Source organism: Tilletiopsis washingtonensis (assembly GCF_003144115.1).
Source record: "Tilletiopsis washingtonensis strain MCA 4186 unplaced genomic scaffold FA09scaffold_1, whole genome shotgun sequence".
Classification (NCBI taxonomy): domain Eukaryota; kingdom Fungi; phylum Basidiomycota; class Exobasidiomycetes; order Entylomatales; genus Tilletiopsis; species Tilletiopsis washingtonensis.
The window spans coordinates 473,967-501,954 of record NW_020311998.1 but is presented as its reverse complement, the minus strand read 5'-3'; the positions used below and the strand labels follow the sequence as shown (position 1 = coordinate 501,954).

At 69.6% G+C, this 27,988-nt stretch overlaps 9 protein-coding genes across 9 annotated transcripts; 4 read left to right on the top strand and 5 right to left on the bottom strand.

The window, feature by feature from the left end:
• Positions 1-927: 927 nt before the first annotated feature.
• FA09DRAFT_6898 (Pkinase-domain-containing protein) lies at positions 928-4,922 on the top strand. Its single transcript, XM_025745779.1, has 3 exons — positions 928-1,856; positions 1,907-3,153; positions 3,384-4,922. The coding sequence occupies exons 1-3, from the start codon at positions 1,026-1,028 to the stop codon at positions 4,420-4,422; spliced, it is 3,117 nt and encodes a 1,038-aa protein (XP_025601510.1). The 5' UTR covers positions 928-1,025; the 3' UTR covers positions 4,423-4,922.
• A 1,596-nt stretch (positions 4,923-6,518) lies between these two features.
• Positions 6,519-7,133, top strand: FA09DRAFT_287151 (hypothetical protein; the record flags this gene model as incomplete). Its single annotated transcript, XM_025739915.1, has 2 exons — positions 6,519-6,656; positions 6,954-7,133. Coding segments are annotated over 2 exons (318 nt in total), but the record flags the coding sequence as incomplete, so codon positions are not given.
• Positions 7,134-8,093: 960 nt separating this feature from the next.
• FA09DRAFT_292662 (hypothetical protein) lies at positions 8,094-9,105 on the bottom strand (the record flags this gene model as incomplete). Its single annotated transcript, XM_025740014.1, has 4 exons — positions 8,094-8,732; positions 8,784-8,850; positions 8,907-8,988; positions 9,045-9,105. Coding segments are annotated over 4 exons (849 nt in total), but the record flags the coding sequence as incomplete, so codon positions are not given.
• A 1,505-nt stretch (positions 9,106-10,610) lies between these two features.
• FA09DRAFT_6776 (hypothetical protein) lies at positions 10,611-12,740 on the top strand. The gene has a single exon (XM_025745774.1). It carries the CDS (start codon positions 10,763-10,765, stop codon positions 12,476-12,478), a length of 1,716 nt encoding a protein of 571 aa, XP_025601507.1. The 5' UTR covers positions 10,611-10,762; the 3' UTR covers positions 12,479-12,740.
• A 22-nt stretch (positions 12,741-12,762) lies between these two features.
• Positions 12,763-16,383, bottom strand: FA09DRAFT_327183 (phosphatases II). The gene is made up of 5 exons (XM_025741301.1): positions 16,083-16,383; positions 15,902-16,021; positions 15,654-15,846; positions 15,438-15,595; positions 12,763-15,370 (listed from the first exon to the last, which is right to left on the bottom strand). The coding sequence occupies exons 1-5, from the start codon at positions 16,104-16,106 to the stop codon at positions 13,046-13,048; spliced, it is 2,820 nt and encodes a 939-aa protein (XP_025601506.1). The 5' UTR covers positions 16,107-16,383; the 3' UTR covers positions 12,763-13,045.
• Positions 16,384-16,734: 351 nt separating this feature from the next.
• FA09DRAFT_327182 (hypothetical protein) lies at positions 16,735-18,601 on the bottom strand. The gene is made up of 3 exons (XM_025741300.1): positions 18,108-18,601; positions 17,878-17,910; positions 16,735-17,823 (listed from the first exon to the last, which is right to left on the bottom strand). The coding sequence occupies exons 1-3, from the start codon at positions 18,263-18,265 to the stop codon at positions 17,130-17,132; spliced, it is 885 nt and encodes a 294-aa protein (XP_025601505.1). The 5' UTR covers positions 18,266-18,601; the 3' UTR covers positions 16,735-17,129.
• Positions 18,602-19,912: 1,311 nt separating this feature from the next.
• FA09DRAFT_327180 (FAD/NAD(P)-binding domain-containing protein) lies at positions 19,913-22,381 on the bottom strand. Its single transcript, XM_025741299.1, has 10 exons — positions 22,130-22,381; positions 22,008-22,072; positions 21,562-21,954; positions 21,393-21,510; positions 21,122-21,345; positions 20,846-21,060; positions 20,749-20,795; positions 20,510-20,698; positions 20,426-20,456; positions 19,913-20,370 (listed from the first exon to the last, which is right to left on the bottom strand). The coding sequence occupies exons 1-10, from the start codon at positions 22,314-22,316 to the stop codon at positions 19,962-19,964; spliced, it is 1,878 nt and encodes a 625-aa protein (XP_025601504.1). The 5' UTR covers positions 22,317-22,381; the 3' UTR covers positions 19,913-19,961.
• Positions 22,382-22,847: 466 nt separating this feature from the next.
• Positions 22,848-24,880, bottom strand: FA09DRAFT_292849 (putative HXT5-hexose transporter; the record flags this gene model as incomplete). Its single annotated transcript, XM_025740027.1, has 9 exons — positions 22,848-23,119; positions 23,170-23,266; positions 23,319-23,406; positions 23,458-23,507; positions 23,559-23,803; positions 23,857-23,870; positions 23,924-24,309; positions 24,364-24,686; positions 24,712-24,880. The coding sequence occupies 9 exons, from the start codon at positions 24,878-24,880 to the stop codon at positions 22,848-22,850; spliced, it is 1,644 nt and encodes a 547-aa protein (XP_025601503.1).
• A 2,050-nt stretch (positions 24,881-26,930) lies between these two features.
• On the top strand, positions 26,931-27,973 carry FA09DRAFT_333042 (putative 1,4-benzoquinone reductase; the record flags this gene model as incomplete). Its single annotated transcript, XM_025743669.1, has 7 exons — positions 26,931-27,038; positions 27,097-27,198; positions 27,252-27,302; positions 27,358-27,568; positions 27,622-27,762; positions 27,818-27,886; positions 27,939-27,973. 7 exons carry the CDS (start codon positions 26,931-26,933, stop codon positions 27,971-27,973), a joined length of 717 nt encoding a protein of 238 aa, XP_025601502.1.
• Between the last annotated feature and the right edge of the window lie 15 nt (positions 27,974-27,988).

The window sequence follows — 27,988 nt, the reverse complement described above, 5'->3', positions numbered from 1 at the left end:
CGGCTCGCTCGTCTCGCCTGCAAGCTCGCCGCTCCCGCACCAAGCCCAAGGATGCGTGGGCGAGACACAACACCGTTGGCGCGAGCACGGGGGGGCGGCGCCAGCGCGGGGATGGGCGCGCACGCGAAGACAGACGGCGCGCCGGCGGCAAGCAGCGAGCGGCACGCCGTGAGTGTGCGGCAGCGCAGCGCCCGGCGACTCTGCGGCGCACGAGGCGCGAGCGGATCCCGTGTCGCGAGACTGGCCGGCTGCCGCATCCGCTGCGCTGTCTTGGAGCCGCGGCGTGCGTGCGCGGCGCCTGACAGGCTCTGCCGCCACGGCGAGAATGCAGCGGGCAGCGCGCGCGCGCGGGCGGGCGGCCTGCCTTTGTTGCTCCAGCGCGGCGCGGCGCGTGGTGCTTCTGCTGCCGGCGTGCGTGCGCCGCGCTGCTGCCGCCGCGAGAGGCGCGCTCGCTGCCGCTGGTGCTGTCTCGGTCGCGCCCGCGCGGCTGCTCGCTGTGCGCGCACGGCGCTCTGGCACCGCCTCGAGCTGCTCGTCGCTCCCTCTTGACCACCACCGCCGCCGCCCACAGCTGCGCAACCTCGGCCACGCCTCGCCTCCGGACCACCACCTCTGCCGCCGCTGCGCCGATTCGCGCCGCTCGCCCGCGCCTCGCCGCCCGCCGCCGCGCCGCGTGTCCGCTCCAGCACCGACGCGTGCCACCCGCCCGTCTTGCGCGTCTCTCCGCACTGCCTCTTGCCTCCCGCACCAGCTCGCTTCTGCATCGCTCTCTGTGCTTCGGCCCGTGCTGCTCTCTGCCGGCTGCCTCCAGCGCGCCACGTGTGTGTAGGCCCCGCGCCCGCTGCACCTGCGCGGTCGGACCCAGTGCGTCGCCGCTCGAGCCCCTCGTCGAGGCGCCGCCGCCGCCGCGCCCCGCCGTCGTGCCCAGCGCCCAGTGCGACTCGCCCAAGGCGTGCCGTGACCCTGCGTCGTACCCTGCGCAGTCCTAGCACCCCACGTCCGCGCCACCACGACTCGCGCCCGCCATGTCGCCCGCCACTCAGCCCGCGCTCTCGCCGGCCCACGCTGGCGCTGAGCAGCAGGCCGCGCGCAGCAGAAACGGCAGCGGCCACGAGAGCTGGGAGCACGTCGCGCCGCAGGGCAAGGGCTCCATGGGCCCGCCGGCCGTGCCGGCCTCGCGCAGCGCCGCCCACACCGGTGCGTACAGCAGCGGCGCCTACAACGCCAGCTATGCGCTGCCGCACGAGCGCGCTGGCGCCGCGCAGAGCAGCGCGTACGCCGCGCCGCACTCTGCAGGTGCACACCCGGCCAGCAAGTCCGCCACCGGCGGCGGCTCGCACGGCCACCGCCCCGTCTCGGCTATGCCGGCGCCCGTGCGCAGCCATGCGCCCAGCGCGGCCATGCCGCACGACGCCGGCGTGCTGGCGTCGATGAACGCGGGCGCCAGCTACAACGAGCGCCGCGCGTCGGCGCACCCGACCGTCTCGGCATCGCACACGACGGGCGCCATCGCGCCGCCAATGCCCATCTCGCCCAGCGGCACGGGCCTCGACGCGACGACGTCCAACGCCATCAGCTCGGGCATCCCAATCACGTCGCCAGCGGCGCTCTCGTACTTTGCGGCGCACCCGCGGCGCCAGCAGGTGCACTTTGGCTCGTACCTGCTGCTGCAGACGCTTGGCGAGGGCGAGTTCGGCAAGGTCAAGCTCGGCGTGCACAAGGAGTGGGGCGAGGAGGTCGCCGTCAAGCTCATCAAGCGCGAGAAGGTCGGCACGCCCGACGGCCAGCTCAACATCAACGGGCCCAAGGACCCGGCCAAGATGAGCAAGGTGGAGCGCGAGATCCAGGTGCTCAAGGTGAGTCGTGCCGCGTCCGCTGCATTGGCGCGCCTGCTGACTCCTCGCAGGACGTGCGCCACCCGAACATCGTGCGTCTGTACGAGGTCATCGAGTCGGACCGCTACATCGGCATTGTACTCGAGTATGCGTCGGGCGGCGAGCTCTTCGACCACATCCTGGCGCACAAGTACCTCAAGGAGCGCGACGCGTGCCGCCTATTTGCACAGCTCATCTCGGGCGTGTCGTACCTGCACCAGAAGAAGATTGTGCACCGCGATCTCAAGCTCGAGAACCTGCTGCTGGACCGCAATCGCAACGTCATCATCACCGACTTTGGCTTCGCCAACAACTTCGAGGACAAGCGCGACGACCTGATGGCGACGAGCTGCGGCAGCCCGTGCTACGCCGCGCCCGAGCTCGTGGTGCAGGACGGCCTGTATGCCGGCAGCGCCGTCGATGTGTGGTCGTGCGGCGTGATCCTCTACGCCATGCTGGCCGGCTACCTGCCGTTCGACGACGACCCGGCGAACCCGGACGGCGACAACATCAACCTGCTGTACAAGTACATCATGGCCACGCCGCTCTCCTTCCCCGAGTACATCAGCGCCGAGCCGCGCGACCTGCTCTCCAAGATGCTCGTGCCCGACCCGCTGCGCCGCGCCGACCTCAACGGCGTCATGGCGCACAGCTGGCTTGCGCCGTATCGCGACCTGTTCAAGTTTGGCGTCGACGAGCTGGAGCGCGCCGCCATCGAGCAGCAGAGCAAGAAGCGCCAGATCTACCGCCAGCAGATGCAGGTGCAGCAGCAGCTCCAGGAGCAGCAGCGCCAGCACGCCGCCGCTGCGCGCCGCGGCACGGCCACGCCGTCGGACGCCTCGACGACCAAGGCACAGCGCCACCAGAGTGCGATGGCTACGACGACGGCCAGCCGCTCGGAGGTGGCGTACAACGCGCCGACGCCGACCAGTGCCCGCTCGCGCCCGGTCACGGGCATCCCGACGCCCATTGCCGCCGAGCCGCCGCTGCCCGTCGCGCCGACGTCGATGACGCTGACGCCGCAGATGAGTGCCGGCCTGGAGGACACGTCATTCGGCTCCATCGGTCACCGCTCTGGAGCGCCGTCATCTGCGGGCCGCAAGCGCGAGGCTGTCGCGCAGGACACGCCGTCTGCAGATGGCTACGCACAGAAGAAGGCACCGTCGGCACAGAAGACGCAGCGGCACACCATCCAGCTCGAGTACGACGGCAACTCGAGACAGGAGCAGCAGCGCAGTGCGCCGGTCAGCGCCACGCCGCCGCTGCCGCGCGTCGAGCAGCGTGCGCCCGAGCCTGCTGTTATTCCGGCCGCGCCGGTCGTGGTGCCAGGCGCGGAGCGCATCGCTGCAGTCAACAGCGAGAGCCCGGGCAGCCGGCGGCCGTCCAAGGCTCCGCAGCAGGCAACCGAGGCTGTCGCCAGTGCGCAGGCGCCCGTTGAGGAGAGTGTGCCGGAGGTCGCGGCTGCCCCGGGCCTCAACGCAGGCTCGACACCCGCGTCGTCCACGCCGCGCGTGCCGTCTGTGGCTGCCAACCGGACTGCCTCAAACCCAACGCCCTCCGCAGCGGCCCTGCCCTCGGCGCAGAGCGTCTCCGACCGCATCGCCTCGACTGGCGCTGCACCGAAGCCGGACAGCAAGCCGCTGAGCCCTTCTGCGCGTCCGACGTCTGCTGCGCCCGAGCGCACCAACTCGCGTCACCGCAAGGGCATGTCGACGGACAACCGCTTCTTCGCCCGCCTGCTTGGCTCGCCAACCATCGATCCGTCGTCGGGACCGGCGCCGCCGCCATCCGCCAGCGCAGCTGCCGTCGCGCTGCACAAGGAGGAGGCCGCGAGGGAGGGCAGCGGCAGCGGCGGCCGCCGCAAGACAATGAGTCTGGTCGTTGGCCGCCCAGGCGAGCAGTCGCCCGCCAGCCGCGAGCGCGAGAAGGCGCAGCAGGCCAGCGCCGAGAAGACGACGAAGGCCGAGCGCCGCCGCTCCACGCGCTCGCGCAAGGACACGCTGCAGCGGCCCGAGACGCCGGTGCGCTCCGGCTCGATGGCCAACGCGCCGCAGCCGACCTCGCCGAACGGCACTGCCTCGATCAAGACGCAGCGCACTTCGTCGCGCATCTCGTCGCGCGTCAACGGCGCGCCGGCTGGCCGCCAGCCCGGCGCACTCTTCGACGACCGCACCAACGACAGCACGTCGACCGTCGGCCCGTCGAGCAACGCCGCCAAGAAGGTCATGGACTGGTTCCGCAAGAAGAGCCTGTCGCGCGGCACGTTCGACGAGCAGCCGCCGCTCGGTCCCTTCGAGGCACCGCCATCGCCGGCGCCCAGCACTGCCGCGTCTGTCAAGCGGGCGCCACAGCCGGCACAGGGCGAGGCGAGCGCCGCGCCACAGGTCGTCGTGACCGAGGCGGTGGCCAGCACCGTGCCGCACAGCAACAGCGGCGGCATGGAGTCGGTGCCCTCGTCGCGCTCCACGTCGGGCACGCACAGTCAGACGAGCGAGGCGACGGACGCCACGGGCATCACGTCCATCGGCGACCTCTCAATTTCGCCTAGCGGGCTCAAGTCGACGGGCGCCTCGACGGTGCAGCTGCACGAGCAGCCGCAGCTCTCGACGCCGCGCGCATCGACGTCGCAGGTCAACGGCACCGCACAGGCGACGCTGGCGCCTGTCGTGCCGCAGCCCGCGCCGCCCGCGCCGCCGCCGACACTGCGCTTCCACCTCGGCGCCGTGGACCAGTCTGCGCTGACGTCGCGTCCGCCGCACGAAGTCTTTGCTGAGGTGCGCCGCGCGCTCGCCGAGATGGGCGTCGAGGCGCGCAAGGAGCGCGAGGAGGACTTCAAGCTCGAGTGCGTGCGGCGCAAGCGCGCAAAGACGCTCATCGGCGCCACGCAGGGCCTCGGCACGAGCATCCGCACCTCCGTCTTCCCGCCGTCGCAGGCGGACCTGCAGCGCTCCACGCGCTCGCCGTCGATCAGCGGCGGCGCCGGCAGCGGCTTTGCCTCGGCGAGCGCCAGCAGCGGGCCGGGCGGCAGCATCCGCAACTTCCTGCGGCGCGGCAGCCAGCAGAACACGTCGTTCGCCGGCGCCGAGGAGGACGCCGCAGCGGCCGCACAGGCCGCGGCGCCGCCGCAGCCGCTGTACGGCGAGGCGTCGGTCGACGGCGGGCAGGAGGTGCGCTTCTCCGTCGAGGTGACGCAGATCAAGAACCTGGCCGGCCTGTACAGCCTCGACATCCGGCGCATGAAGGGCAACCTGTGGGCCTACAAGTTCCTCTACCACGCGCTGCTCGAGCGCTGCGAGCTCGGCAGCGGGCCACGCCGCGTGGCTGCCTGAGGCGGCCGATCGACTTCTGCGGCCCATCTGAGGCGACGAAGCGACGTCCGCCATTCCAGCACCCCTCTTCGCGGCTGAGCCGCTCCCTCGGATCCCACACTCTCATCTCACTTCTCCGCATCTCGCCTTTCCGCGTGCGCTGCCTCACCCACCCACCCCTACCTCAAGCATACCAGAGCAGCCACGCCGCCTTCTCTCGTGTCCCCAGCCAACCAATCTTCACTCTCTACTCTCATTCAGTCCGTCTGCGCCCGCGCTCTCCAGTTTCCCTCTTTGTGCACGCCGCGGCGTGCCCTCCCTCCCGTGGGCCGGCCCGCCGGGCGTGTGCGCCGCATTACCCTCAGCCGAAGAAATGCATTGCCGCCGTTGTCCGTGTGTGCAGTCTGAGGCGGTGCAGCGACGACCGAGTGCGAGAGGCTCGTTCAAGGTGATGAGATGGCGCACGGTGCTCGCTCTCGCCTCTCCGCTGGCGTCGCGCTGCGCCGCGCCGCTGTGCATCTGCCGCCGGCGCGGCGTGTTGATGTCGCGGCCCCTGAGGCACGCGCGCACACACACTGCTCCCGTGCCCGCGGCCGCTCGCGCCCCTAGCGCGTTCTGTGCATCTTTCTGCGCCGCCGCCGCCCGTCGCCGGCGCTCGGCACTTCCACCCGCTGCGCTGGGCGACGGCCTCGGGCCCTGCGGCTGCTGCCGCTGAGAGGCCGTTGCAGCAGTCTGGGCCAGACTGTAGCTACACATAGGTGTCGCTGAGGAAGAGAGGTCTGTCAGGGCGAGGAGAGCACTGCTCGCGCCGGCGGATCTTCGTGCAGGACGGGCGGCGCAGCGCATGAGAGCCGCTGCCGCTGCCGAGGCGCGTGGCCTGGGCGGCGTGAGCGTCGGCTGCCTGCGGGCGAGCGGCGCATCTTGCTGCTGCTGCTGCCCGCCGGCGCGGCTCCTTGTGTCTGCTCCCTGACTCCTCTCGCCGTCTCCTCTCTCCGCCTCTCTCACGCCTCCGTGCTCCTCTCCGACTCCTCATCTGTCCGTCGCTCCATCTCCACGCACCACGCCCGCAGCCCGCGCCACCCACACTCCTTTGCACCCTCACTCGCAGCGCAGCGCGCTCGCCCGCTCCTCTCGACGCACACACCTGCCGCCAGCGCCTCGTCAGCGCAAACGCCTGCCGCAGCCTCCTCTCGCGTCTCCTCTCTTCGCTTCTCCACCGCCGCCCGCAGCACTCCGTGCCATGCCGCGTCTCGCCGTCTCTGCGCTTCTGGCCGTCGCCGCCGCGGCCGCGGGCGTGCGGCCCGCCGGCGCGCAGTTCTCGTCCAGCGACACGGCCTGCACGCACACCTACACCGTCGTCGCCGGCGACACGTGCGACTCCATCGGGCAGAAGACGTGGACGCCGACGTACCAGCTGATGAGCAACAACCTCATCCTCAGCGGGCCGCAGTGCTTCAGCCTGCCCATCGGCGCGGTGAGTAGAGCGGCTGGCGTGGCCGTGCTGCGGGCGCGGTGCGGCGCATGCGTGCGAGGGTCTGGTCGGTGAGAGCGCATGCTGTGCAGGGGAGCGCGACACTCGCTGGGCAAGGAGCGCGCTGAGTGCTGCACGACGGCCTCTCATGGCGCCCGGTGTGTCGCCCCGGGGCCAGCTGCGAGGTAGCCAGACGGGCTTGAGTGCGAATGCTGCGTGGTGCCTCTCAGCAGTCCACAATGGAGCAGCTCAACTCGTTCTGCCATCTCTCTCTCGCTGATGCACTTCGCCGCTGCACAGCGCCTCTGTCTCGGCCGCTACGGCAACGACTGCCAGTTCGTGCACCGCGTGCAGGGCGACGACACGTGCGCCAGCATTGCGTCGCAGTACGGCATCTCGCGCGAGATGCTCATCAACAACAACCCCATGATCGACTGCAGCAACCTGTACGACGGCTACGTCGCCTGCGTCGCCGCGGGCCAGGTGCGCCCGCCGCCGCAGCAGGAGCTCAACTTCAACAACGTGCCCGCCAACGGCTTCGACACGGCCTTTGGTCTGGCCAGCCCTCCGCAGGACGCGGGCAATGTCGTCGAGTCTGATGCACTCGCGGCGTCTACGTCGCAGGCTCGCCTGGCGAATGTGCCGGCCGAGGCAACGGCAACGCGCATGCCGGAGCAGCAGAGGCCACAGTCGCTGCCGGGCGGCGCACAGGAGACTGACGCGCCGCCGCCGCCGGAGAACAACGGCAACGACAACAACAATGCCGGCAGCAGCAGCAGCCGCTCCTCGCGCACGCGCAGCCATAGCAGCGCCACGCGCACGCGCAGCAGCAGCTCGACGGAGAGCACGCCGACGAGCAGCTCGACGAGCGAGAGCAGTAGCAGCCGTACCAGCGACGCTAGCAGCAGCACGACGAGCAGCAGCGCCGACAGCTCGAGCCAGTCGCCGCTGCCGGGGCAGGACGGCGACTCGAGCTCGTCGCCGCCGCCGCCGACGGACGAGCAGCAGAGCGGCAGCCAGGACGCGCCCGGCACTGACCAGAGCAGCGGCCAGGACGCACCGGGCACGGAGCAGCAGGGCAGCAGCGGCAGCGAGGCCGGCAGCCCGAAGCAGGGCGGCACCGACAGCTCGCAGCAGAGCAGTACGGATAGCTCGCAGCAGGGCAGCACGGACAGCTCGCAGCAGCAGCAGTCCGGCGCGTCGGCGAACAAAGACCAGTCCGGCACCTCCGGCGCTAAGGGCCAGTCCGGCAGCGGCACTGGCACCGGCGGCGAATCTGCCAGCCAGCAGCAGGGCGGTCCGTAGGCCCTTGCTGCAGCCTCTGCACCCGCTGCTCTGCTCCGTCTTGCTCATTCTCCTCTACAACTCGGTCCCGCAATGTCCTCGCCTTCTTCTCGCCTTCACGACGACGCTGCGCCCGTCTCCTCGCTCGTCTTTATTTCAGCCGCTGCCCTCGACACATACCCACACTTCGTCGCCCTCATGCCTCTGTGCACCCACACAACCCCTCAGCTTGGTGGCCGTCAAGCGTTGCGCGCGCATGCCAGCGCTGAAGCCGCTGTCGCTGCGCTTCTGCTCTGACCTCTTCGCTGTATCTGAACAGACTGTATGCGCCTGGCGTGCTGCAATGAAGTATTGCCTTCGCAGATTTGGTGTGCTTGCGCGTCTGGCGATGAGGGAGAGAGAGCAAGGGCTGCCTTGCTCTCTTTGCATCGACCTTCTCAGCCGGCGCTTGCCGCGTTGCCGACGCGCAAGCCCAGGCCGTCTACGACCTCTTCCTCGGGCACGCCTGCAGTCCGCAAGCTGTGTGGTGACGTGGTGAGCAGCTGCAATGCGCCAGACAGCGCAGCACAGTCCACCAGGCGCCACGCACCGCTTGACCACCTCGCTCGTCGCCTCGAGCTCCTCGCATCCCGTCCGCTCCTGTCCCAAGGCGCCGTCCGCTCGTCGTGCGGGATGATGCGTGGCAAGCAGGCATGAGCGCAGCGCAGCGGCCAGCGTCTCGCTCTCTGAGCCCGCATCGCCGGCATACTCGTAGCGCACAGTCGACCGCTGCTGAAGAGCATGCCACTGGAGAGCCTAACCCCCGCGAATCAGCAAGTGAAGCAGCTGGGATGGCTGCGGGCTCACCTTGATGCGCCGCGACATCTCGTCGACGTCCTCTTCCCGCCCTTCGAATAGCAGGAAGCCTGGATACCTGGAACAGCCTGTTCAGCTCATGATGCACCCCCGCTTGACGTCGCTTGCCCTCACCCGAGCTTCACCACGGCCCACACGTGCAGCTCTGCGGCCCACGCCTGCAGGTCGCGGCGCTTTGATGGCGCCTTGAGATGATCTGCAGCGCGCGTGAGAACTAAGCTGGAAACAATGAAAGACTTCAGCGCAGCTCACGGGTCCAGAAGATGTCGCGCCGCATGGCCATGCTGCGGCTTTGCTCCTTCTGCGCGGTGCTGCTGGCGCCAGCAGCCGCTGTCCCAATCTCGGCAGTTGCCTCGGTGCCAGCAGCGGCACGCAGCGGCTGCGACGCCAGGTGCGCGGTGAGGAGCGAGTAGAGGTCGAAGAGCGGATACGGCACCTCTACATTCGCAGTGTCAGCGCTGCCGTCACCACAGGAGGTGCCTGCCCACACCCTCACCTTCGTTCTCTCGCTCCGCCTCGCGCTCGCGCAGGACCATCTCCAGGCTCAGACTTTCATCGCGCGCCGCATCGGGTGCCGAGATGACCGTGCGAGGAGCTGGCGCAGCCTCTGTAGACGCTGCCGTTCCACTCGACGGCTCCCACTCGGCAAGCAGCCACGCGTCCGGCTCAGCGCAGAGGCGCACGGCGCACGCCAGCGCCGGCCACTGCGCATCGCTCTCGAGCTCGCCGGCGGCCTCGGCGGCCTGGTGGCGCTCCAGCAGCGCCGCCTGTGCGCCGCCGTCGCCGGCATCCTCGCGCGCCGCCGTGCCTGTGGCGCGCCAGCGGAACTCGGCGGGCGTGAGCGAGGCGCTGAGCAGCGCCAGGTCGGCGAGTGGCGTTGCCATCGTCCGGCAGGGCGTGACGAGGCAGCAGCGGCGCGCCGGATCCTTGCAGCTGCGGCGGCTGAGGCGCGGCGCGTGTGTGCCTTGCTGGACCTTGAGGCTGCCGCCTGCGTGCTGGACGCTGCTGTTGCGGTGGAGGAGAGGCAGCGATCTGCGCCGCGTGTGGAGCGGCGTACCCTGCGCAGCGTGCAGCTTAACGCCGGGCCGCTAGCGTGGAGGGCAGCGGGAGTCGCCGTCTTACCTCTCACGTGCCGCGCTCGGGGACCGTGGGAGCGCCGCTTTTTGCCCGCCCGGCGATCCGGAGGGGCAGGACCCTAGGGGCCGCCTCATCGGTGCCGCAAGTTGCCGCTGCGGCACGCACACGCGCCTCGTGCCTTGCCGCCCGTCCGCGCAGAATGCAGAGCGGCAGCTGCTGCCATCGCCGCGCCCGCAGTTGCGCTGGCTCGGCGGCGAAAGAGGCCGTGCCGCCGTCTGCTGCTGCGCTCGGCATGCGATGCGACGGGCGATGCTGCTCATCCAGCTCGTCAGTCGAACGGGCCGTGCGGTACCTGCCGAGCGCAGCATCAGAGAACGCATCATCTGCGGCGCTGCACGGCGCTGCTGCGGCATGCATTGCCGCGCCAGGGGCCGAGTGCTAGTTGAGTGCTTGCGGCGCTGGCGAGCCTTATTTGCAGCGGTGGCGTCTCGAGAAGGCAGGCGAGGCGAGCATGAGGCGAGCCCGTCGCGATGGCGCTGTGCGTGCGGTACGCCCGCTGTGCATCGAGCGGGCAGGGGTGCGCCTTGCGACTGCAGCTGACAGGCGCGCTGCCCTGACGTAGGCGCAGGGCAGCAACGCTGCAGCTGCGAGCCGACATCGCGCCAGGGTGCAGCGCCTGGAAAAAGCCCGCCGCGCGCCGCGCCCGCTGCGGAGCAGAGCGGACCCTCGCGCCCAGCTGCTCCACTTGCTGCGACGCCTTGGCTGCCGCTCGCTGCTGCGTTGCCCGCACCCGAGCCGCCGCTGCAGGGCGCAGGTGTGGCGTGGCAGCATGCGTCGTCGACACACAGCATGCAGCGCCGCGGCAAACAGAACGCTGGGCGGCGCGCGCAGCGATGGCAGCAGCGCACGCGGCAGCGCCGGCGCATCGAGACGCGCACTCTCGAGCTTCTCCAGGCCAGCAGAAGCACTCAAGCCCGCGTCACCTCTTCTCCGCCACCACCTGCCACTCTCGCTTCCACACCACCACCACCTCTACACCGCCGCGCACCACTCTTCACCCCTCGCATCGCCCCGTCTCGTCTTGCCTGCTCCTGGTGCCTGCACCTGCACCGACCCTCGCCGCCGCCTCCACCTGCCCTCGCATGCCGCTCTCGGGCTCTGCCGCCGCCGTCGCTGCCGCCGACGACTTCCTCACGGGCCACCTCGGCTCGCTGCTTGCGCGCCAGCCGTCGAGCACCAGCAGCGGCAGCGGCAGCCAGAGCGGCGCGCCCGCGGCGGCGCTGGCCTCGCCACGCCGCAGCGGCAGCACCTCGTCCGTCGCAGCTGCCGAGCCGTGCCGCAGCGGCAGCAGCTCTTCCACGGCAGCTGCCTCGCAGGCCAGTGGCAGCGGCTCGCACCTCGCCGCGCCACGCACCCGCTCGCACACGGCCGCATCGCCTCGCCGGGACAGCGCGCCAATGCCGAGCGCCAGCCACGCTCGCAGCTCCTCCAGCAGCGGCGATGCCAGCGTAGGCACCGCATCTTCGCGTCGTCCTTCGGCGCCGTCTGCCGGCTTCACGACGCGCTTCGGCAGCACGGCTGATCTGCGCCGCGGCTCGCGCGGCGGACCAGGCAGCAGCGGCTCGGGCGCCTCGTCGAGCTCGCACACCTCCACGTCGCCGACGGCCGCCACATCACGGCGCACCTCGACCGAGTGCAGCAACGACGCCTGGGGCGCGCCGTCGCTCTTCGGCTTCTCTCTCGGCTCGAGCGAGCCGCTGATCGCAGACGATGCCGTGCCGCACACGCTGCCCGAGGCGCCGCCATGCGCGCCGCCGGGCCTCGGCAGCCACAGCGTACCAAGCGCGCAGGTGCAGCCGCGCTACACGAGCATGATCTCCAGCCGGCGTCCGAGCGATCGCCGTGCCGGTTCTTCGGTGCACGCCTTGTCGCGTCCCGCCTCCACTGTCTCAAGCAGGCGCTCGCAAGCCGGCTCGCGTGCCTCGTCGCCCGATGCCGCCACCTCTGAGCGCGCCAGCGGCGGTCTAGAAGCTGTGCGCGAGGCAGCCGAGGAGCTAGCGGCTCGCCGCGAGGCAGACCTGCTGCCGCCAGCGCCTGACTGCGCCGAGCCGACCAAGGACCTTAGCGCGGCCTGTGCGCAGGCGCGTCTCGCTTCGGAGATGGTGCTCGTTCCCTTTGGCACCGATGGGCGCTCTTTCCGCTTCGTTGAGAGGGCCTCTTTGAGCCAGCCTACGGACGACTTGCCAGCGCCCAAGGCTGCGCCAGCAGCGCCTGCTCCGATGCCGCTGCGCCGGCCTGCCATGCCGCACGCCGCGTCTCGCACGACCAGCGTCGGCTCGACTGGCAGCACGGCGTTCAGCCTGCCGTCGCCTGGCAGCCTCTCTCCGTTCAGCTCGAGTCCCAGCTCGGAGTGTCCGCCGCTCTCGCCCAGCGCGCCCGGCCGCAACTCGCCAGACGACAGCGGGCCGGACACGCCCGAGGACGGCGTGGCGCTCCGCCCGACGAGCAAGGAGGAGCAGCGCCGCGTCGAGCGCGACCCGCTCGACCGCCAGGCCAAGCGCGTCGTCAACGAGGGCCGACATCGTCTCTCGCCCGAGATTGCCGTCTGAGCGTCGCGCCATACACAGCGCACGCTTTACTGTATTCTTCTCTGTCCGCCTTACGACCCTGACGACCTCTGCGCGCAACACACGGCCCGCATGCCTTGCCATGGACACGCCTCTCCAACCCGGATAACTCGACCTGCGCACACACGACCCGCCGCCGTCATCTTCGGACCTTTCTCCACCCCTCTGTGCTGCTCCTTCTCAGCCTCGCTCAAGCCAAGCTTCTCTCACGCGCCGCGTCGCTGCCCGACTGCTTTCTCACTGCTTCGTCTCTCGTCTGTTTTCTCGTTCCAAGGGCATCCCGGTCACGACGCAACTCCGCCACGACTCTATACACCAGGTCTTGCCTCGCTTCCCGCCTCATCCGCCGCGCTGTCTCTGGACCCATCCATCCCACTCTCGTCTCCCATCTCTCTAGGGCACACACTCTTCACCTTGGACCTGCCTTAATCTGAGCATTAGCGTCGCCGCGACGATTGACCTTCGGACATGTGTGAGAGCCGAGTGATGCGTGGCTGGTGTACAGATGGCCTCCGGTGTGGGCGCGACTAGCGAACTTGCTGCAGAGCCTCACAGCCCGACGCCGAGCGGGTCGTACGATGCACTTCGCGCCGCCGCCGCTTCGTCGGGTTGTGTCCGCGCAGTGGGCGCCGCCGCAGTCGGCGCAGGTGGCTGCGTGCGGGCCGCGAGCGGGTCGAGTGCAGGCGCCGCTGGCCGCGCCGCCCAGGGGTTGCTCTCGCTGGCGTTGGCTGCCGGCGGCCGCGACTCGGGCTGTGTGCGCGCTGGCGGCAACGGCGCTGCCAGAGGGCCGGGGCTCGGCTCAGCACGAGTGCTCTTGCGCGGCGCGACGTCGGCCCACGCAGCGGCGCTGTCGTCTTGCGAGAGCGGGTCTGCTGGCGCGCGGTGGGCTGCGGGATCCTCGGATGGCGCGGCCTCGCCATAGGCGGCCTGCAGACGGCCCCAGCCGCTAACGAGTAGGCCCTTCATGCGCTGCGCTGCCTCTGCCGCACTCGGCGCAGCAGCGCCGGCAGGAGGCACGGGCGACGCTCCTCTCTGCGGCGCTAGTGTCGGGACAGCCGGCGCTGCTGCGGCTTGCGCAGGTCGCGGACGGGCAGCTCTGGGCTTGTACGCCAGCGGCGCCTCGACTCGTCCCACAGCTCCTGCCGCAGCGCCAAGATCGCGCCCTGGATCACCGCTTCCGCCCTCGACGACGGCACCGAGGGCCGAGCGCGATGCCTCTGACGGGCCCGCAGCTTGCAGTGCCGCTGCCGCGGCTGCGGCACGCGCATCTTCGGCGGCTTGCAGTGCGCGCTTGCGCTCCTCGATCTCCGCCACGATGCCCGCATTCATCTCCTCGTCCTGCCGGCCGAAGATCTGCGCAAAGTATCGCACGTCGCGCGAGACGGGCAGCAGCACGCCCATGTCGGCGCCGTCGCGCTTCGGGTCGTCGAGCGAGGCGTCGAAGCTCGGGTCGATGAATCGCTTGCGCTGCTCGGGCGCCAGCAGCGCATCCCAGACGCTCACCGTGCGGTTGGCCGGCGCCGGCGCCGTCTCTGTGGCGATGCGCGCCTCGCGCTCGCAGTTGCTGAGGAACGTGCCAAAGCGGCACTCATGCAGCTGCGTGTGCAGCTCGACGAGCAGCGTCGCATTGTACTCGAAGCGCCCCGGAAACTGCCGCTGCAGCTGCCAGACGCAGTCGAGAAACTGCAGAAAGACCGGCGACGTCTCCTTGAGATGTGCGCCTGCGGCACCACTGCCGCTGTGCCCACTGCCCTGGAAGTTGTTGGCGATGCTCTTGGTGAAGCCCCAGAAGGCATTTGCCGCAGCCTGGCTCTGCACCTCGAAGCCGCTGCGCTCCGTGTCCTGGCCGTCGGCGCTGCCGTCCTCGTCTTCGGACTCCTCGCCGTGGCCCGAGGCCGTGGCAAAGTACTTCTGGCTGCTGGCGTGGCCGCAGCGGTCCCAGAAGCGATGTCCGAAGCTGCACCAGTCCTTCTCGACGAGCACGGCAAGGCCGTCGAGCGTGCGGTAGTACGGGTCCAGGCAGATCTGCGCCAGTGCCGAGAGCTGCGAGGTGCGGTCCCAGCCGTCGGAGCAGTGGATGAGCACGTGCGACGAGTTGATGTGCACGTTGCGCGCGATGATCAGGGTGCCTTCGAGCAGCGCAGAGATGTGCTTTAGCCAGCCAGAGCGCTTCAGCCCGGCGTAGTCGAGCGGCGCGATAGCGCTGCGCTGCGATGTTCTAGAGCTCGAGGAGAGGGTAGCAGCCATTGCAGTGCTGTGCGGACCGGCAGCGTCAGAGCTCGATCCGGCACCGTCCGTATCTGCTGCGCTCCCAGCGACCTCCAACTCGCCGGCAGATCCGGCGCCGAAGGTCACTGGCGGCTCGGACGCCCGCAGCACGTCGGCGAGACGGTTGAGCGAGTCGCGCATGACGTGGATGTTCTCGACGCCCAGATAGGCCTTTTTGCAGCCCTTGTAGTGCTCCATGTTCTCCGTGCCTGCGCCCTTGGCCCGGTTCGCCATGGCGTTGGTCGTCGGGCGCGCATCGATGATCAGGTTCGTCGCCTGTGCGCCATAGATCAGTGCGACGTTTGCTGCGCCGCCGGAGCCGCTAGCCTGCGCGCTGGCTGCCGAGGCAGCATGCGCTGCTGCGCTGTGCGGGTCGGCAAAGTGGTGGCTCGTGAACACAGCCTCGATGAGCTTCTCGTCCTGCAGACTGCGGTTGTTCAGGCCAACCATGGGCTGTGACGAGCGCGTGATGGTGCCGAGGTTGGCCCAGTGCAGGTAGCTCAGCGCCGGGATGCGCTCCTTGGAGCGGTACTTGGACGCATACCGCAGCGTGGCGTCCGAGATGCGCGAGGGCACGCACATCGACGCCGGGTACGTCGCGCAGAACTGCAAGCACACGAGTCAGCCGCTGCTGAGCCGAGCTGTGCCGCAGCTGAGTCCGCAGCCGACTCACTCCGTAGCCGGCGTTGATGTCGCACATGCGCCACGCTCGCGTGCGGCTGCCCACGCCCTGCCGCGCGAACTCGCGCTTGGCATCGTAGAGCTGCCAGCCCTGCACGGGCGAGGGTGCGGCAGGCGTGTGGTAGAAGGCATAGAGCGCCTGTGCTTCGGCTGTTGCCCAGCGTAGTGTCAGACACCCGTAGCTTCAGCGTGCCACTGGCGCACTCACCGACGACGGCACATGCGCGCACGCTCTCCCACACATCCGTCGCCTGCGCCTCGCTCTCAAAGCCAAGGGCGAAGGAGCGAAAGTCTCGCAGGCGCACGACAAGCGGATGAATGCGTGCTTCTCGCCGCGACGTAGCGTTCAGGGGCAGCAGCGACGGCACTCGGGTCACCAGCCAGAGGAGCGAGTAGGCCAGCTGCGATGGCTGTCAGAGCGGCTCTCGCGTGCAGCGACACGGCGCGCAGACGCACCCAGAGCTCGTCGGCCGCTCCGGCAGAATGCTCAGACGAGAAGATGAGGTGGTGCTGCGTGAGGTGCAGTGTGCCGCGGCGGCTCGGCTGCGTGCCCTGCTGCAGCAGCACGCCGTCGACCTGAGTAGCGAGCGCGGGTCAGCAGCAGGCAGCGCCGGCGGGACCACTGGCCGGCACGCACGCGGGCCACCTTGAGCTTGTCCATGGCGCCGCGCAGGGGGCGTAGGCGCGGCGCCGTGCGAGAGCCTCAAGTGCAGCGGCAGGAACGAGTGACAGCAGGCGAGGCAGCGGCAGCGAGCGGCGAGTGCGGCAGAGGGCTGCGCAGAGCGGCGCAAGTGGAGCAGCAGCGGCGCAGGCAAGAGAGACGAGGAGGAAGGCGCGCGCAGCGAGGCCGGGCTGGCGGATCTAGAAGACAAGAGCACAAGCCTCACCGGCGCGAAGCAGCGATGCAGTAGAGACGAGCGGGCGAGGTGAGGATGAGGTGGAGAGCGAAGCGCAGGCACCAGGGCCGCCAAGCAGAGAACCCCTCTCAGACGCGCGCGGCGTCCGTGCGGGCGCGCCGCGCCGCAAGCCACAGCAGCTGTCTCACGTGCCATGTCCGCTCCTCCTGGACCTCCTGCTCGTCGACGCCGGACGAGAGACGCCTTCACGCGGCCGTCGAGCAGGCACTCCGACGTCGCTGTGCAGCGCTGCCTCAACTTCGGCGTGGCATGGGCCTGTGCGCGCCTGGCGCAGCGGCGAAAGCTCAGGACGCGGCACCTCCTACAATCTGCGCCTGTGGCCTCTATGCCACGGACGGCCGTACTCTCAACGACACAGCCACATGCACAGCAGACGGCACATCCATCGACATTACACGCTCCTCGTGGCGCACGGCCGCACTCGGCGACGGCGCCGGCGGTGAGTCTGAGTAAGGTGGAGAGAGGAGAGGCGGGCTGTAGTAGGGTAGGAGGGCGAAGGACGTGTAGGTGAATGGAAGCATCGTCGTAGGGAGAAGCGTGTGGCAGGCATCGAGCGCGCACAGGTATGAGCGGGACACAGGGACGGGCACGAGGGCAAGGGAACGGCTTGTCCGTAAGACGAGGTGGCAGCGACGAGGGCAATAAGAAGCGGGACAGCCTGCGGCGCCGCAGCGCGGCAGGCGAGGGACGAGATGGTCGGCGCACAGCGTCGACGAGTGGTGAAGCAGGTCGTGGCGGGCGTAAGGAGGCAAGAGTGGAGACGACGCTTAGCTCTGCGCGGCGGCGACCATGTTGTTCATGCCCTCGAACACGGCCACGTAGTTTTCGATGACCTTGGGGCGCTCAGCCTCGGCGGCCGCGCTGGCCTCGGCGGCGGCGACGGAGGCGCTCGACGCCGACGCGACGCTGGCCACGCTCGAGCGGCTCTCGCGAGCCTCGGAGAGCGAGCTGGCGCGCGATTCGGACGCGACCGACGAGCGGCTCGCGCGGCTCTCGCTGGCCTCGGAGAGCGAGCTGGCGCGGGCCTCGGACGCCGAGCTGCGCGACGCAGACGCCTCGGCGAGGGCAGATGCGGCGGCGGCAGATGCGCGGGCAGCGGCCTTCTTGGCCGCAGCAGCAGCGGCAGCGGCGGCCGCGCCGTTGTCGTCGTCGTCGTCATCATCGTTGTTGTTGCCGCCGCCGCCACCGCCGCTGTTGCCACCGCCGCCGCCGCCGATGGACCACGAGATGGGCATCTTGCCGACGGAGACGGGCGCGAAGAAGGCGAAGAGCGACGGGCTCAGGTCGAGGTCAGCACCGCCGCAGTTGCCGCCGCCGGGCGGGCACGTGTCCTCAATGGTCGCCTGCGCCGTCTTGCCGTTGGCGGAGATGGTGACGGTCTTGCCGCAGAGGCCCGAGTTCATGATGCCACCGGCGACGGCGACGACGTACTCGCTGTTGTGCAGCATGCGGCCGCACGAGCTGGAGGAAGGTGTGAGTGCGGGCAACGCCGTGCGCTGCGCTGCTTGGACTCACCCAGCGTTGCCAGTCTGCGTGTTGTAGAACGTGCTGCAGGAAGCGGTGTCAGCAAGGAGGCCACCAAGCGTCCAACAGATGGGAGTGGTGCAGCAAGGTGCAGCGAAGCGACGCGAGTCCCGTCACTCGCCGGACCGCACGTCTGCATTCTGACGATCTGCGCCGCACCCCCGAGACCGTCCCACTCGCCGCCGTACATCCACCACCTCTCGCGATGCGCCCGCACTCACGCGTGGCCCTGGTAGCGCTTCTGGATGTTCTGGATCTTGGCGTGGTGCCGGCGCATGTGGCCGTGGCCGGCGCTCTGCTCCTCGAGCGCGGCGGCCGGCGCAGCGGCGAGGCCCAGCACGGCCGCGGCGAGGGCGGCGAGGGCGAGTGATGTCTTCATGGTGGAGACGTGCGGCGCGGGACTGCTACGGCAGCAGCAGGCGGACGCGAGGAGGAGCAGCAAGCAAGCGGCAGCGGCAGAGGCGCGGCAGAAAGGAGCGTGTTGTGGGTGCGGCAGCGAGGCGCGTGTGGGAGCGAGCGAAGGGAGCAAGGGAGTGCGTGGGAGTTGGGAGAGCGAGAGGGAGGGAGGGATGGAGATGGAAGGAGAGAGGCGAGACAGTCAGCAAGACGCGCGCAACGGCGACGGCGAGGCAGGCACGCGGGCGAGCACGAGGAGCGGCAGCGCGCGGGCAGGCGTCTGGCGGAGGGCGAGGCGAGGGAGCGGCGGGCGTGGGAGGTGTGTGTCGGGAGCGCAGCGGCGCGGCGGCGTGGCAGCGGAGGCAGCGGCGCGGCGGCACCTCAGCCGCCGCCGCGTTGCACCCGTGGGCAGCGCAACACACCGCGCGCCTGCTCGTAGAGTCTCCAGCAGCCACGCGGCATGCGCGGCGGCGCGGCAGCAGCACCCAGCAGAGCAGTGCAGCAGCGTCCGGCGCTAGGGGCACGCGCGTGCGCCCGACACTGGCGCAGTGCCGGCGCCGCACCGCGCTTGCCCGACGAAGAACGCCTCGGCAGAAGGCCGCGCGGCACACTGCGCTCGTTCCTGCGCGCCGGCGTGCTCTCCCGCCCGCGTGCCGCCGTGCCCGCGGCGCGTGCGCGGCGGCTCAGGGGGCAGGCAGGCGGGCAGTGTGCGGCGCGCGGCTGTTGTTCGCGGCGGCGCCTTGTCCGCCCAGCCTCCGCCCGCGCGCGCCGCAAGATGAGCGGCGCGCCGGGCGTGCCTCGTAGGAATTTCTCATCTGCGCCCAGCCCCGAGCACCGCAGCTCCGGCCGCGGGGGCCCAGATGGACGGGCGAGCGCACCACGAGGGAGGCGTTGAATGATGGTGCATGCACATGGCTGAGCGTGGTGATGCTTCATCAGCGCTGCCTTGCCATGGGCCAAGCACGCGGCTCAGGAGGACAAGGCGCTTGGCAGGCGCGACGCGCGCGCACCGCTCGGACCGCGCGCGGGCGCGCGCGGGCGCGCTCGCGACGATCGTGCGCGGCGCTGGACAAGGCGACAAAGAGGACAAGGGAGCAGCGACGACCGTTGGCATCGGCTGGACAGCAGCCATGCGGTTGCCGGGGTGCAGCGAACAAGTAGACCAGCAGCAGTGGCCGCTGCGTCGTCGGCGCAGGTGCGGCGCTCGGCAGCGGCAGCGGCGGCGCTGCACGGCCATGCACGCCGCGGCCGCGAGGAATGGACGGCGCGCAGCGGCAGCGCAGCGTGCAGCGGGGCGGAGCGGACACGACGGAGCGGAGGAGGAGGCTGCAGCGGCCTCAGAGCGGCAGCCGACTCGTGGGACAGGACAGGTGTCCGCTGCCAGATCCGCAGCCTCCGTCCTGCGCAGCGGCGCTACGGAGCGCCCGTGGTAGATGCTGGCCTGCCAGGCGGAGCCTCCCATGTGACGAGATGTGCGAGGCGGCCTTGTCTCCTGCCTCTTCTGGCGCAGCAGCACGCGGGCGGCGCAGGGTGCCTGCACAGGAACGTCTGCGACCAAGCGCGAGAGAAGTTTCCCATGCGAGTCGCACGGCGCCAAGGGGTGATGAGAGCGATCCTCATCCTTCTTGGTGGGAGCGATCTCATGATTGCAAGCCGTCGCTGCTCTCTACATCTGCGCCTCATGCCGTGCCCACCTCGCGATACTTGCCTGCGGCGCGCAGCTTCTGCGCCTGCACGTACGTGGGCGGGTAGCGCCACGTGAGGATGTGGTCGATGGCGTAGCTGCTGGCGCGCAGCATCTTGCCAAACGCCGCGTCGGCGAGCAGGTGCGCCGGCCAGGTGAGGCGCCGCAGCAGGCGCAGCAGGAAGCCCCGCCGTGCCGCAGCGTCGGAGCGCAGGTCTGGTACGGCGCCGAGGCGCAGGAAGCTGCCGATGCGCTGCGAGAGGCGCCAGCTGAACCACGCCTGCAGCTTCGAGAGGCCCGTGTAGCGCACGTCGCTGAAGACCGGAAAGCGTGTGCGCACGAGGTACGTCGTTTGCAGGCTCGGTGAGATGGCTGTCACCTTGCCCGTGGCCGGGTCCGCATACCTGAGCAGGGGAAGGGCTCAGACATGCAGGGCAGAGGCAGGCGGAATCAACTCACCAGGCGCCGCAGCCGGCAGAGAAGACGAGGTCTAGTCGATGCAATCAGCGAGAAGCTCGTCACATCGTGGCAAAAAGCACGCACCCTTCATCGACTCCTGGATGAAGACCTGCTCGACCTCCTCGGCGTCCTTGCGCACCTGCACTGCACGTCCAGCACTGCGCTGTAGCGGGCCATTGCAGCACTTGGCCTCGGCGCTCTTCGATGGCCGCAGGAAGACGGGCCGCAGCAGCGACGTCATGAGCTCGACGGAGCGCTCGATGGTCCAGATCGCTGTGCAGCGTGTCAGCGCAGTGCAGGCGCAGGCTGGGCGGCCGACGCACCACTGAAGTGGCCTGTGACGGTGTTCGGGCCGAAGAGCAGGAACATGCTGCGCGGCAGGGTCAGCATCAGACGAAGGAGCCACTGCATCAGACGCACTTGGGGAAAGTGTTGACCAGCGTGCCGCGGTACGCCTCGGGCACGCCAGCGGAGCGCTTCCAGTGCTCTGCAAGCGTGACGCCCTCGCCGTTGGTGATGTCCATGAGCATCGCGCCATCCGTCTTGAAGCCGTTGGCAGTGATGATGACATCGGCCTTGAGCTTGCGCCCGCTCTCGAGGATCACGCCGTCCTCGGTGATCTCCTTTGCTTGGTCCTGCAGAGACACGTGAGAGGTGATTCCTGGCAGAGAGAGGCATGCGAGGCATGCTACTCACGCCGCACAGCTCGACGTTGCTGCGCCCCAGCGCCGGGATATAGCCGGCGTCAAAGACGCGCCGCTTGCAGGCAACCGGGATCTCGGCCTCGTTGGGCAGCAGCAGGTCGTGGTACTCCGGTGGCGCACACTCCTTGATGTACTTGTGGCACAGCTTGGCAAAGCGGGCGCGCGCCGGGCCGCCCTCGGCCTTGAGCGCCTGCACGAACATGGACTCGAGCAGAACTGCAAGACGTGAGCGGCGCACACCTGCGGCAGGCATGACTACTCACCGACCAGCAGCCCGCGCTCGAATGCCACAACGCCGGGGATGTTCCTCTCCATCCATCGCCAGGCGGCGTTGTCGAATGGGCTCTTGAGCTGCGGCACGATCCAGTGCCGCGTGCGCACCTGCATGAGAGCGTCAGCACAGGCGAAGCCATCGCCGGGCGCCAGACGCACGATCTGCGTGAGACTCTTGGTGTGCGGCGCGAGCACGGGGATGATCTGTGTGGCACTGCAGCCGTTGCCGATCACGACGACGTCCTTGCCCGTGCAGTCGACGTCTGAGCGCCACTCGGCGCTGTGGAAGAGCGGGCCCTTGAAGCTCTGCCAGCCGGGCGTGTCGGGCTCGCGCGGGATGGACAGGGCGCCCGTGCCGCACACGAGGATGCGTGCCGTGTGCTCGCGCTCGACGCCCGCCTCGTCGCGCGACTTGACGAACCAGTGTGTGCGGGCAGGGATCCAGGTGGCGCTCAGCACCTGCGTGTTGAGGCGCGTGCGTCCGGGAAGGTTGAACTGGCGCGCGACGTCCTGCAGGTAGTCGCGGATGTCGGGCCCGAGGCTAAAGAAGTGCTGCGCCAGGAGATAAGCAAGGCACAGACAGGTAATGTCAGATCCGGGCGCACCTTCCAGTTGGGACGCTGCGCAAAGGAGAGCGAGTAGAGGCGCGTCGGCACATCGCAGCCGACGCCTGGCAGCAGCACATGTCAGCTCTCGGTCCCACCGTGGCCGACCCACCGCGCCTCACCCGGGTAGCGGTTGTTGTACCACGTGCCGCCGAGGCCCGAGCTGCGCTCAAAGATTAGAAAGTCGTGCACGCCGAGGTCCATCTGCAGACGGCACGCCGCCGCAATGCCGCTGACGCCGCCGCCGACGATGAGCGCACTGAGCTGCGTTGGCTGGTCCGCGATGGAGCTGCGTGCTTCGGCGCCCATGGTGTTGCTGTGGTGGTGAGGAGGAAAGGCGGTGACGGCCAGGCACGTTCCACGCCGGCGGGACCTGACACAGCGCCAGGCGGCTGAGTTCCCCGCACCGCCGCCGGAGCCGGCACCGGCGCGGCGGCCGCGCGGAGGCGTCATCCGCGCCCGAGGCCGAGGCGCCGCCTGCCGATTTTTGCTCTCGCGCCGCACCCCCGCACCCGGCTCTCGCAGCTCCCGACCGGCTCTGGCACCTCGGCCGGCGAGGCGGCCATCACAGAGGTGCACGGCCGACTGCGCTGCTTGCAAACTTCATCTCCTGCCGAGCACGCTTAGCCATCACAGACGCATCAGGGGTGCGCAGCGCAGAGGGCCACTCTGCCGAATAGCAGCCGCGCTCGGCACTCGGGACTCGCGCACGGCGCAGGCTGTACCGTGAGACCTCAATTGCAGTGCAGGTGGTAGAGGACAGCAGCAGATGGAGGCAGCGAGCGGCAGCGCCGGGAATTAGCAAGAAGGGGCACAGAGAGAGAGCATAGCATAGTGCGATCAGGCATCCTGGGTGCGCTGCGGCGTCTCCTTGTGCTTGCGCACCGTGTCGCGCTCCTCGCCCGTGACGGGGTCGGGCTGGGAGCGCCACTCGCCGTGCTGCGGGTCCTCGACGGCCAGCACGTCGCTCTTCTCCTCCTTGAGCTGGTTGCGCGCCGTGTAGCCGGCCGGCACCCACTTGCGCGAGTTCCACGGCTTGGCCGCCGGGTCGTTGTACATCTCGTCGACCTGCTCGATCTGCAGATCCTTGGTCTCGTACACGAAGAAGTACGCTGAAAGAGGTCAGTACTGGCAGAGGAAGGATGCTAGCAGCACTGCTCACCGAAGACGGTGGCGAAGACCATGCAGCCGGCAAAGACGTAGCCGTACGCGAGGTCGATCGACGAGACGATGGGCGTCGTGAAGAAGGAGATCATGAACTGCACGCGCATCGTCAGCCGTGCCCTGGCTCAGCTCTTCTGCGCTGCTCACGTTCCATGCCCAGTTAGAAGCTGCACCGAGTGCGGCCTGCTTGGCACGCGTGCGGCCGCTGAACGATTCGCCGATGAAGAGCCAGGCGCTGAGGAAGGAGTCAGCGTTGCGCAGGATGGCACGGTCCCAAGCAACGCACCCAGGGGCCCACGTGGAGGCGTAGAACAGGATGAAGAAAGACGCCGCGACCTGTGCAAAGAGTTAGCTTTGCCGCAGTGCCGCTCATCTCGCTCAACTCACGATAAGGAGCGTGCCGATCGGACGCGAGCTCGGGTCGCCGACGGTGCCGGCCGTGGCAAAGACAATGAGCCAGACGGCCATGCCGGCGGCGCCAACGATGAGCGGGATGCGGCGGCCGAAGCGCTCGAGCGCGTAGAGGCCGAGGAACGTGCAGAACACGTTGATGGCGCCGAGGATCACGGCCACGACGAAGGGGTCCGCCACGCCGACGCCCTGGAAGATCGTGGGGCCAAAGTAGAAGAAGACTGCGGCAGGAAGTCAGTGTGCGCTCTGCAGTGCGTGGCCTTGCGCCGCTCACAGTTGGCGCCGGTGCTGCATGGATGGCGTCAGCATGTGTCGCAGCACTGGCCTCACACTCCACTCACAGCTGCTGGAGCGCCTGCACCATGATGCCGAGCAGCGTGCGGTGCAGCGTCTTGTTCTCGACGCGGAAGCAGTCGAGCCAGCCGGCGGGGCGCATCTTGCTGTCCTTCTCGTGCGCCGTAATGATGGCGGCGTAGTCGGCCTCGACCCAGGCGTCAGCGGTGCCCTTGGTGAGGCCGCGCATGACGGACAGGCCGGCGTAGGCCTGGTCGTTGCGCCCGCGCGACACGAGCCAGCGCGGGCTCTCGGGGCACAGCCAGATGCCCAGGCCCAGGATCGCGGCGAAGGGGATGCCGATGACGATCGGCAGGCGCCAGCTGGCGCTGCTGCTGATCTCGCGCGTGCCGAGGTTGATCAGGTTGGACACGAGGATGCCGAGGGTGATGAACTGCGGGGCGTGTCAGCGCCAGCGCGGCCGCACTGCACTCTGTCCGGCACGCACCAGCTGGTAGCACGCCACGCAGCTGCCGCGCAGCTGGCTCGGCACCGTCTCGCCCATGTACACGGGCACCACGGCCGACAGCGCGCCGACGCCGAGGCCCGAGACGCCGCGGCCGATGGCCACCTGCCACCACGCCTCGAAGGCGGTGACCTGGATGACGACGCCGAGGCTGAACACGAGCGTCTCGATGCTCATGGCCGCGCGGCGGCCCAGCCGGTCGGCCAGCGGCGCGCCGAGCAGCACGCCGATGAACGTGCCGATGCTGAGCGACGAGACGATGAGGCCGAGCAGCCAGGAGTTGAACTGTGCAATGTCAGGCCACGCTCTGCGGCGCATCACACGCGCAACTCACGCGCGGGCCGGGCTCGGTGGAGAAGGCCTCGATGAAGCGCGGCATCTCCTGGATGCCCGAGATCTGTCCGCTGTCGTAGCCGAAGAGGAAGCCGCCCATGCTGGCGAGCAGGGCGACGAAGATGGTACGCGCGCCGATGGGCGTGCCGCCGACGTGGATCGGCATGGCGGGCCGAGGTGTCAGAGGAGAGGTGGGCTGGTGGACGAGCTCGGCGCGGCAGTGGGCTGCTCGCTGGGCTGCTCTTGAGGCGGCAGCGCTTGCGGGCTGGACGAGGATGGGAGAGGAGAGAGGGCGCCCCCGCGGCCATGCTGCCCGCCTCGCCTCTTAAGACGCACCCCGCCCGAGCTTCCTGTTCGCTCGGTGCCCGCCTGCGGTGCTCCACGCTCCGCTGCCGCTGTCAGAGCGGCGCCCCGCGGAAGCAGCGGCCGGGCCTGCAAGCTGCCTTGGCGTCCGGGCCGGCCGCCTGCGAGCATCGGTGCAGCGAGTCGAGTGACGCAGCGACACGGCTCGTGTGGGACGGCATGCGGTGCGCTGCCTCCTGCCGCGGCCGCCGGCTGGGCGGTGGAGCGGCGCTCGGCCACCTCGCCTGATTCTGGGCCATGCCGCGCAAGATGCGGCGCACGGCGGCGCAACGGCAACCAGCAGCAGCGAGCGTGATCTTCGCTCGCAGCGGCGGGCGGCTCGAGCGGCGGAGGAGCGGCTGGTGCTGGTGCTGGGCAAAAAGGCTGCACCGCCGCAGGAGCAGCTATGACGCACATCATGCGTCAGGCACGCGCCGGCGCCTCGGACCCGCCGCCGGCCGCGGCGCAACGGCGGGCCAGCGGCGCTGCGGCAGCTGGCCGGTGTGCCGCGGCGCGCGACCTCCTCCACGCGCACCGCCGCCGCGCCGCGCAAGGCCCCTCCATTCGCGCGATCGATGCTGCCGCCTCGCGCTCGGCGCCAGAAGCGGCGCCAGCACAGCGCCTGCATCTGCCTGTGCCCGAGCGGCAAAATGAAGCGTACCACGCCGTTGCCAGCGGCAGAGGCCCTCTCAGACATCTTGCGCGGCAGCGTCTTGCTGAGCACCCCTCTCTGCGAGGCATCCAGCAACATCCATCGCTGACCCCTCAAGCGAAAGTGCACCTGGATCTGGCTGCGGCAGGGCAATCAAGTCGGAGCCAGCGCTGCAGCTTGCTGCGGCGTGCGCCCGCCGGCGGCCTGCGCCTGATGAAGTGACGGGAGCGCGCTGCCGCCCGCCGCGGTCCGACTCGCACCGCCTGCGCCCGCCGGCCATCAGCGAGAGCGTCGCCTCTATTTCCGCAGCACTCTCGCACAAAGAGGCACTTTCGCAAGCCACAGCCCCCTATTTTACTGGCGGATGATGATGCTCAGGCGCAGCGCGGCAGGGCGGCTACTGCCGCAGAGATCAGCGAATAGGCCGGCGCGTCCGCGTGCAGCGTCGTCGACCTTCCTGGACCTCCTCTCGGTCTCGCGCTTCACACATAGGCATGTTGCGTGGCGGCGTTTGCGCTCAAAATCAGACCTGGCTACGTCTGCTCCTACTGGGCTGGCTCTCGGCGTGAGATAAGGCAAAGGAAGCGCCGCTATGAAGGATCAGTGGAAGGGCGGCTCGCCTTGCGTTTCTTCTCTCACCGTCAACTTCCGCGGGCGGGCGGCCTCTTGTCGTGCGGCATCGCAAGGCGCACATCTCGAGCGATGTTCCTGCACGGACCCTGCCCCTGAATCCCAGCCGCCTACGCCATGATTGACCCCTAGCAGCCCCTCCGAGGCCACCTAGAGCTCACAGTGAGGCACGCCCGCCGCCGAGGGGCTGCTGCCGTGCCGCGGAGATATGCGCGGCCGAGCGCGGCGTGCGTGCTGCATGTGCTTACGGCCGAGGATCGTGGCTGCTGCCAGCGCGCATCTTGCAGCACGCGGCAGGCACACAGCGTGCAGCGGCAGAGGCAGGCGCACGGCCGCAGCGGCAGCCATCCGTGCGCCCGCTTCCGCAGCCGCGGTCGGCTTGCGTGCTGCCGCGCTGCCGCTGCATCTGCACGGCTGGACGTGGCTGTCTGCCGCCGTTGCGAGCCGAGATTGGCGGTGCTGTCCGCCTGCCCGCCGCACCTCGACGGCGGGCAGCGCCGCCGTGTGTTCCGCGTGCTGCGCCGGCGCCCATAAGAAGGCGCGCCGCTGCTTGGCCCGCTGCAAGCCCCACATCCCTTGCTTCTTCTCCTCCATGTCCAAGCTGCTGCAGCGCCTCTCGCTCTCCTCCAAGAAGTCCTCCTCCTCCAGCATCAGCACCGCCCCCGCCGCCGCCCCCGCCGCTCCCGTCAAGATGGCCAAGGTGTGTGTTGTGTGCACACCGGTGCTGCCGCCGCCAGTGCTCACCCTCGCGCGCGCAGGTCGCTCTCCTCGTCTACTCGCTCTACGGCCACCAGGTCGCCATGAGCAAGGCCGTCGAGGCCGGTCTCAAGGAGGCCGGCGTCGAGTCCAAGACCTTCCAGGTGCGTGCGCGCAACACGTGCACGCTGGCGCACCGCTGACAGGGCTCCTGCAGGTCCGCGACATCCTCAGCGAGGAGGTGCTTGGCAAGATGCACGCCAACAAGGTGCGCCGCACATAACACTGGCCCGTCTCTGCCGCCGCTGCTCACCATGCTCCAGTCCCTCACGGCCGACCTGCCCGTGATCGACCCCGACACGCTCGCCGAGTTCGACGGCTTCATCGTCTGCGCCGGCACGCGCTACGGCCGCCAGCCGGCGTCCGTGTCCGCCTTCTTCGACCAGACCGGCGGCCTCTGGGCGCGCGGCGCGCTCAAGAACAAGATGGCCGGCTTCGTCACGTCGACGGGCAGCCAGCACGGCGGCGCCGAGAGTGAGCAGCAGAGGGTCGCCGCGTGCACGTCCGGTGCTGACACGCTGCCGCAGCGACGGCGCTCACGACCATCCCCTTCCTCGCGCACCACGGCATCATCTTTGTGCCGCTCGGCTTCACGCAGCCCGAGCTGTCGACGCTCGACGAGATCGTCGGCGCCTCGGCCTACGGCGCCGCCACGATCACCGGCGGTGGTGAGCAGGCAGCACAGAGGCGCACACATGCAGCAGCTGACCCTCTGTCCTCCAGACGGCTCGCGCCAGCCCACCGAGAAGGACCTCAAGGTCGCCAAGGTGCAGGGCAAGGAGTTCGGCGAGAGTGAGTCGCGGCGTGGCATGTGTGTAGTGCCTCAGCTGACCTCGTCCTGCAGCCGTCGCCCAGTTCATCCGCGGCAAGTCCGCCTAGACTGCTACGCCGCAG

What these genes read in the sequence shown, in the direction of transcription:
- FA09DRAFT_6898 (XM_025745779.1), top strand. Translation starts at nt 1,026, where the DNA reads ATGTCGCCCGCCACTCAGCCCGCGCTCTCGCCGGCCCACGCTGGCGCT. An exon ending in GCGAGATCCAGGTGCTCAAG is followed by an intron (nt 1,857 to 1,906) that starts GTGAGTCGTGCC and finishes GACTCCTCGCAG; the next exon opens with GACGTGCGCCACCCGAACAT. An exon ending in CCGCTGCCGCGCGTCGAGCA is followed by an intron (nt 3,154 to 3,383) that starts GCGTGCGCCCGA and finishes CGTCCACGCCGC; the next exon opens with GCGTGCCGTCTGTGGCTGCC.
- FA09DRAFT_6776 (XM_025745774.1), top strand. Translation starts at nt 10,763, where the DNA reads ATGGCAGCAGCGCACGCGGCAGCGCCGGCGCATCGAGACGCGCACTCT.
- FA09DRAFT_327183 (XM_025741301.1), bottom strand. Translation starts at nt 16,106, where the DNA reads ATGGACAAGCTCAAGGTGGCCCGC. An exon ending in GCGCGCATGTGCCGTCGTCG is followed by an intron (nt 15,596 to 15,653) that starts GTGAGTGCGCCA and finishes GCTGGGCAACAG; the next exon opens with CCGAAGCACAGGCGCTCTAT. An exon ending in ACATCAACGCCGGCTACGGA is followed by an intron (nt 15,371 to 15,437) that starts GTGAGTCGGCTG and finishes GTGTGCTTGCAG; the next exon opens with TTCTGCGCGACGTACCCGGC.
- FA09DRAFT_327182 (XM_025741300.1), bottom strand. Translation starts at nt 18,265, where the DNA reads ATGAAGACATCACTCGCCCTCGCCGCCCTCGCCGCGGCCGTGCTGGGC. An exon ending in AAGCGCTACCAGGGCCACGC is followed by an intron (nt 17,911 to 18,107) that starts GTGAGTGCGGGC and finishes CGCTTCCTGCAG; the next exon opens with CACGTTCTACAACACGCAGA. An exon ending in ACGCAGACTGGCAACGCTGG is followed by an intron (nt 17,824 to 17,877) that starts GTGAGTCCAAGC and finishes ACCTTCCTCCAG; the next exon opens with CTCGTGCGGCCGCATGCTGC.
- FA09DRAFT_327180 (XM_025741299.1), bottom strand. Translation starts at nt 22,316, where the DNA reads ATGGGCGCCGAAGCACGCAGCTCCATCGCGGACCAGCCAACGCAGCTC. An exon ending in CTGGTCAACACTTTCCCCAA is followed by an intron (nt 20,796 to 20,845) that starts GTGCGTCTGATG and finishes CCTGCCGCGCAG; the next exon opens with CATGTTCCTGCTCTTCGGCC. An exon ending in CATCCAGGAGTCGATGAAGG is followed by an intron (nt 20,457 to 20,509) that starts GTGCGTGCTTTT and finishes TGCATCGACTAG; the next exon opens with ACCTCGTCTTCTCTGCCGGC.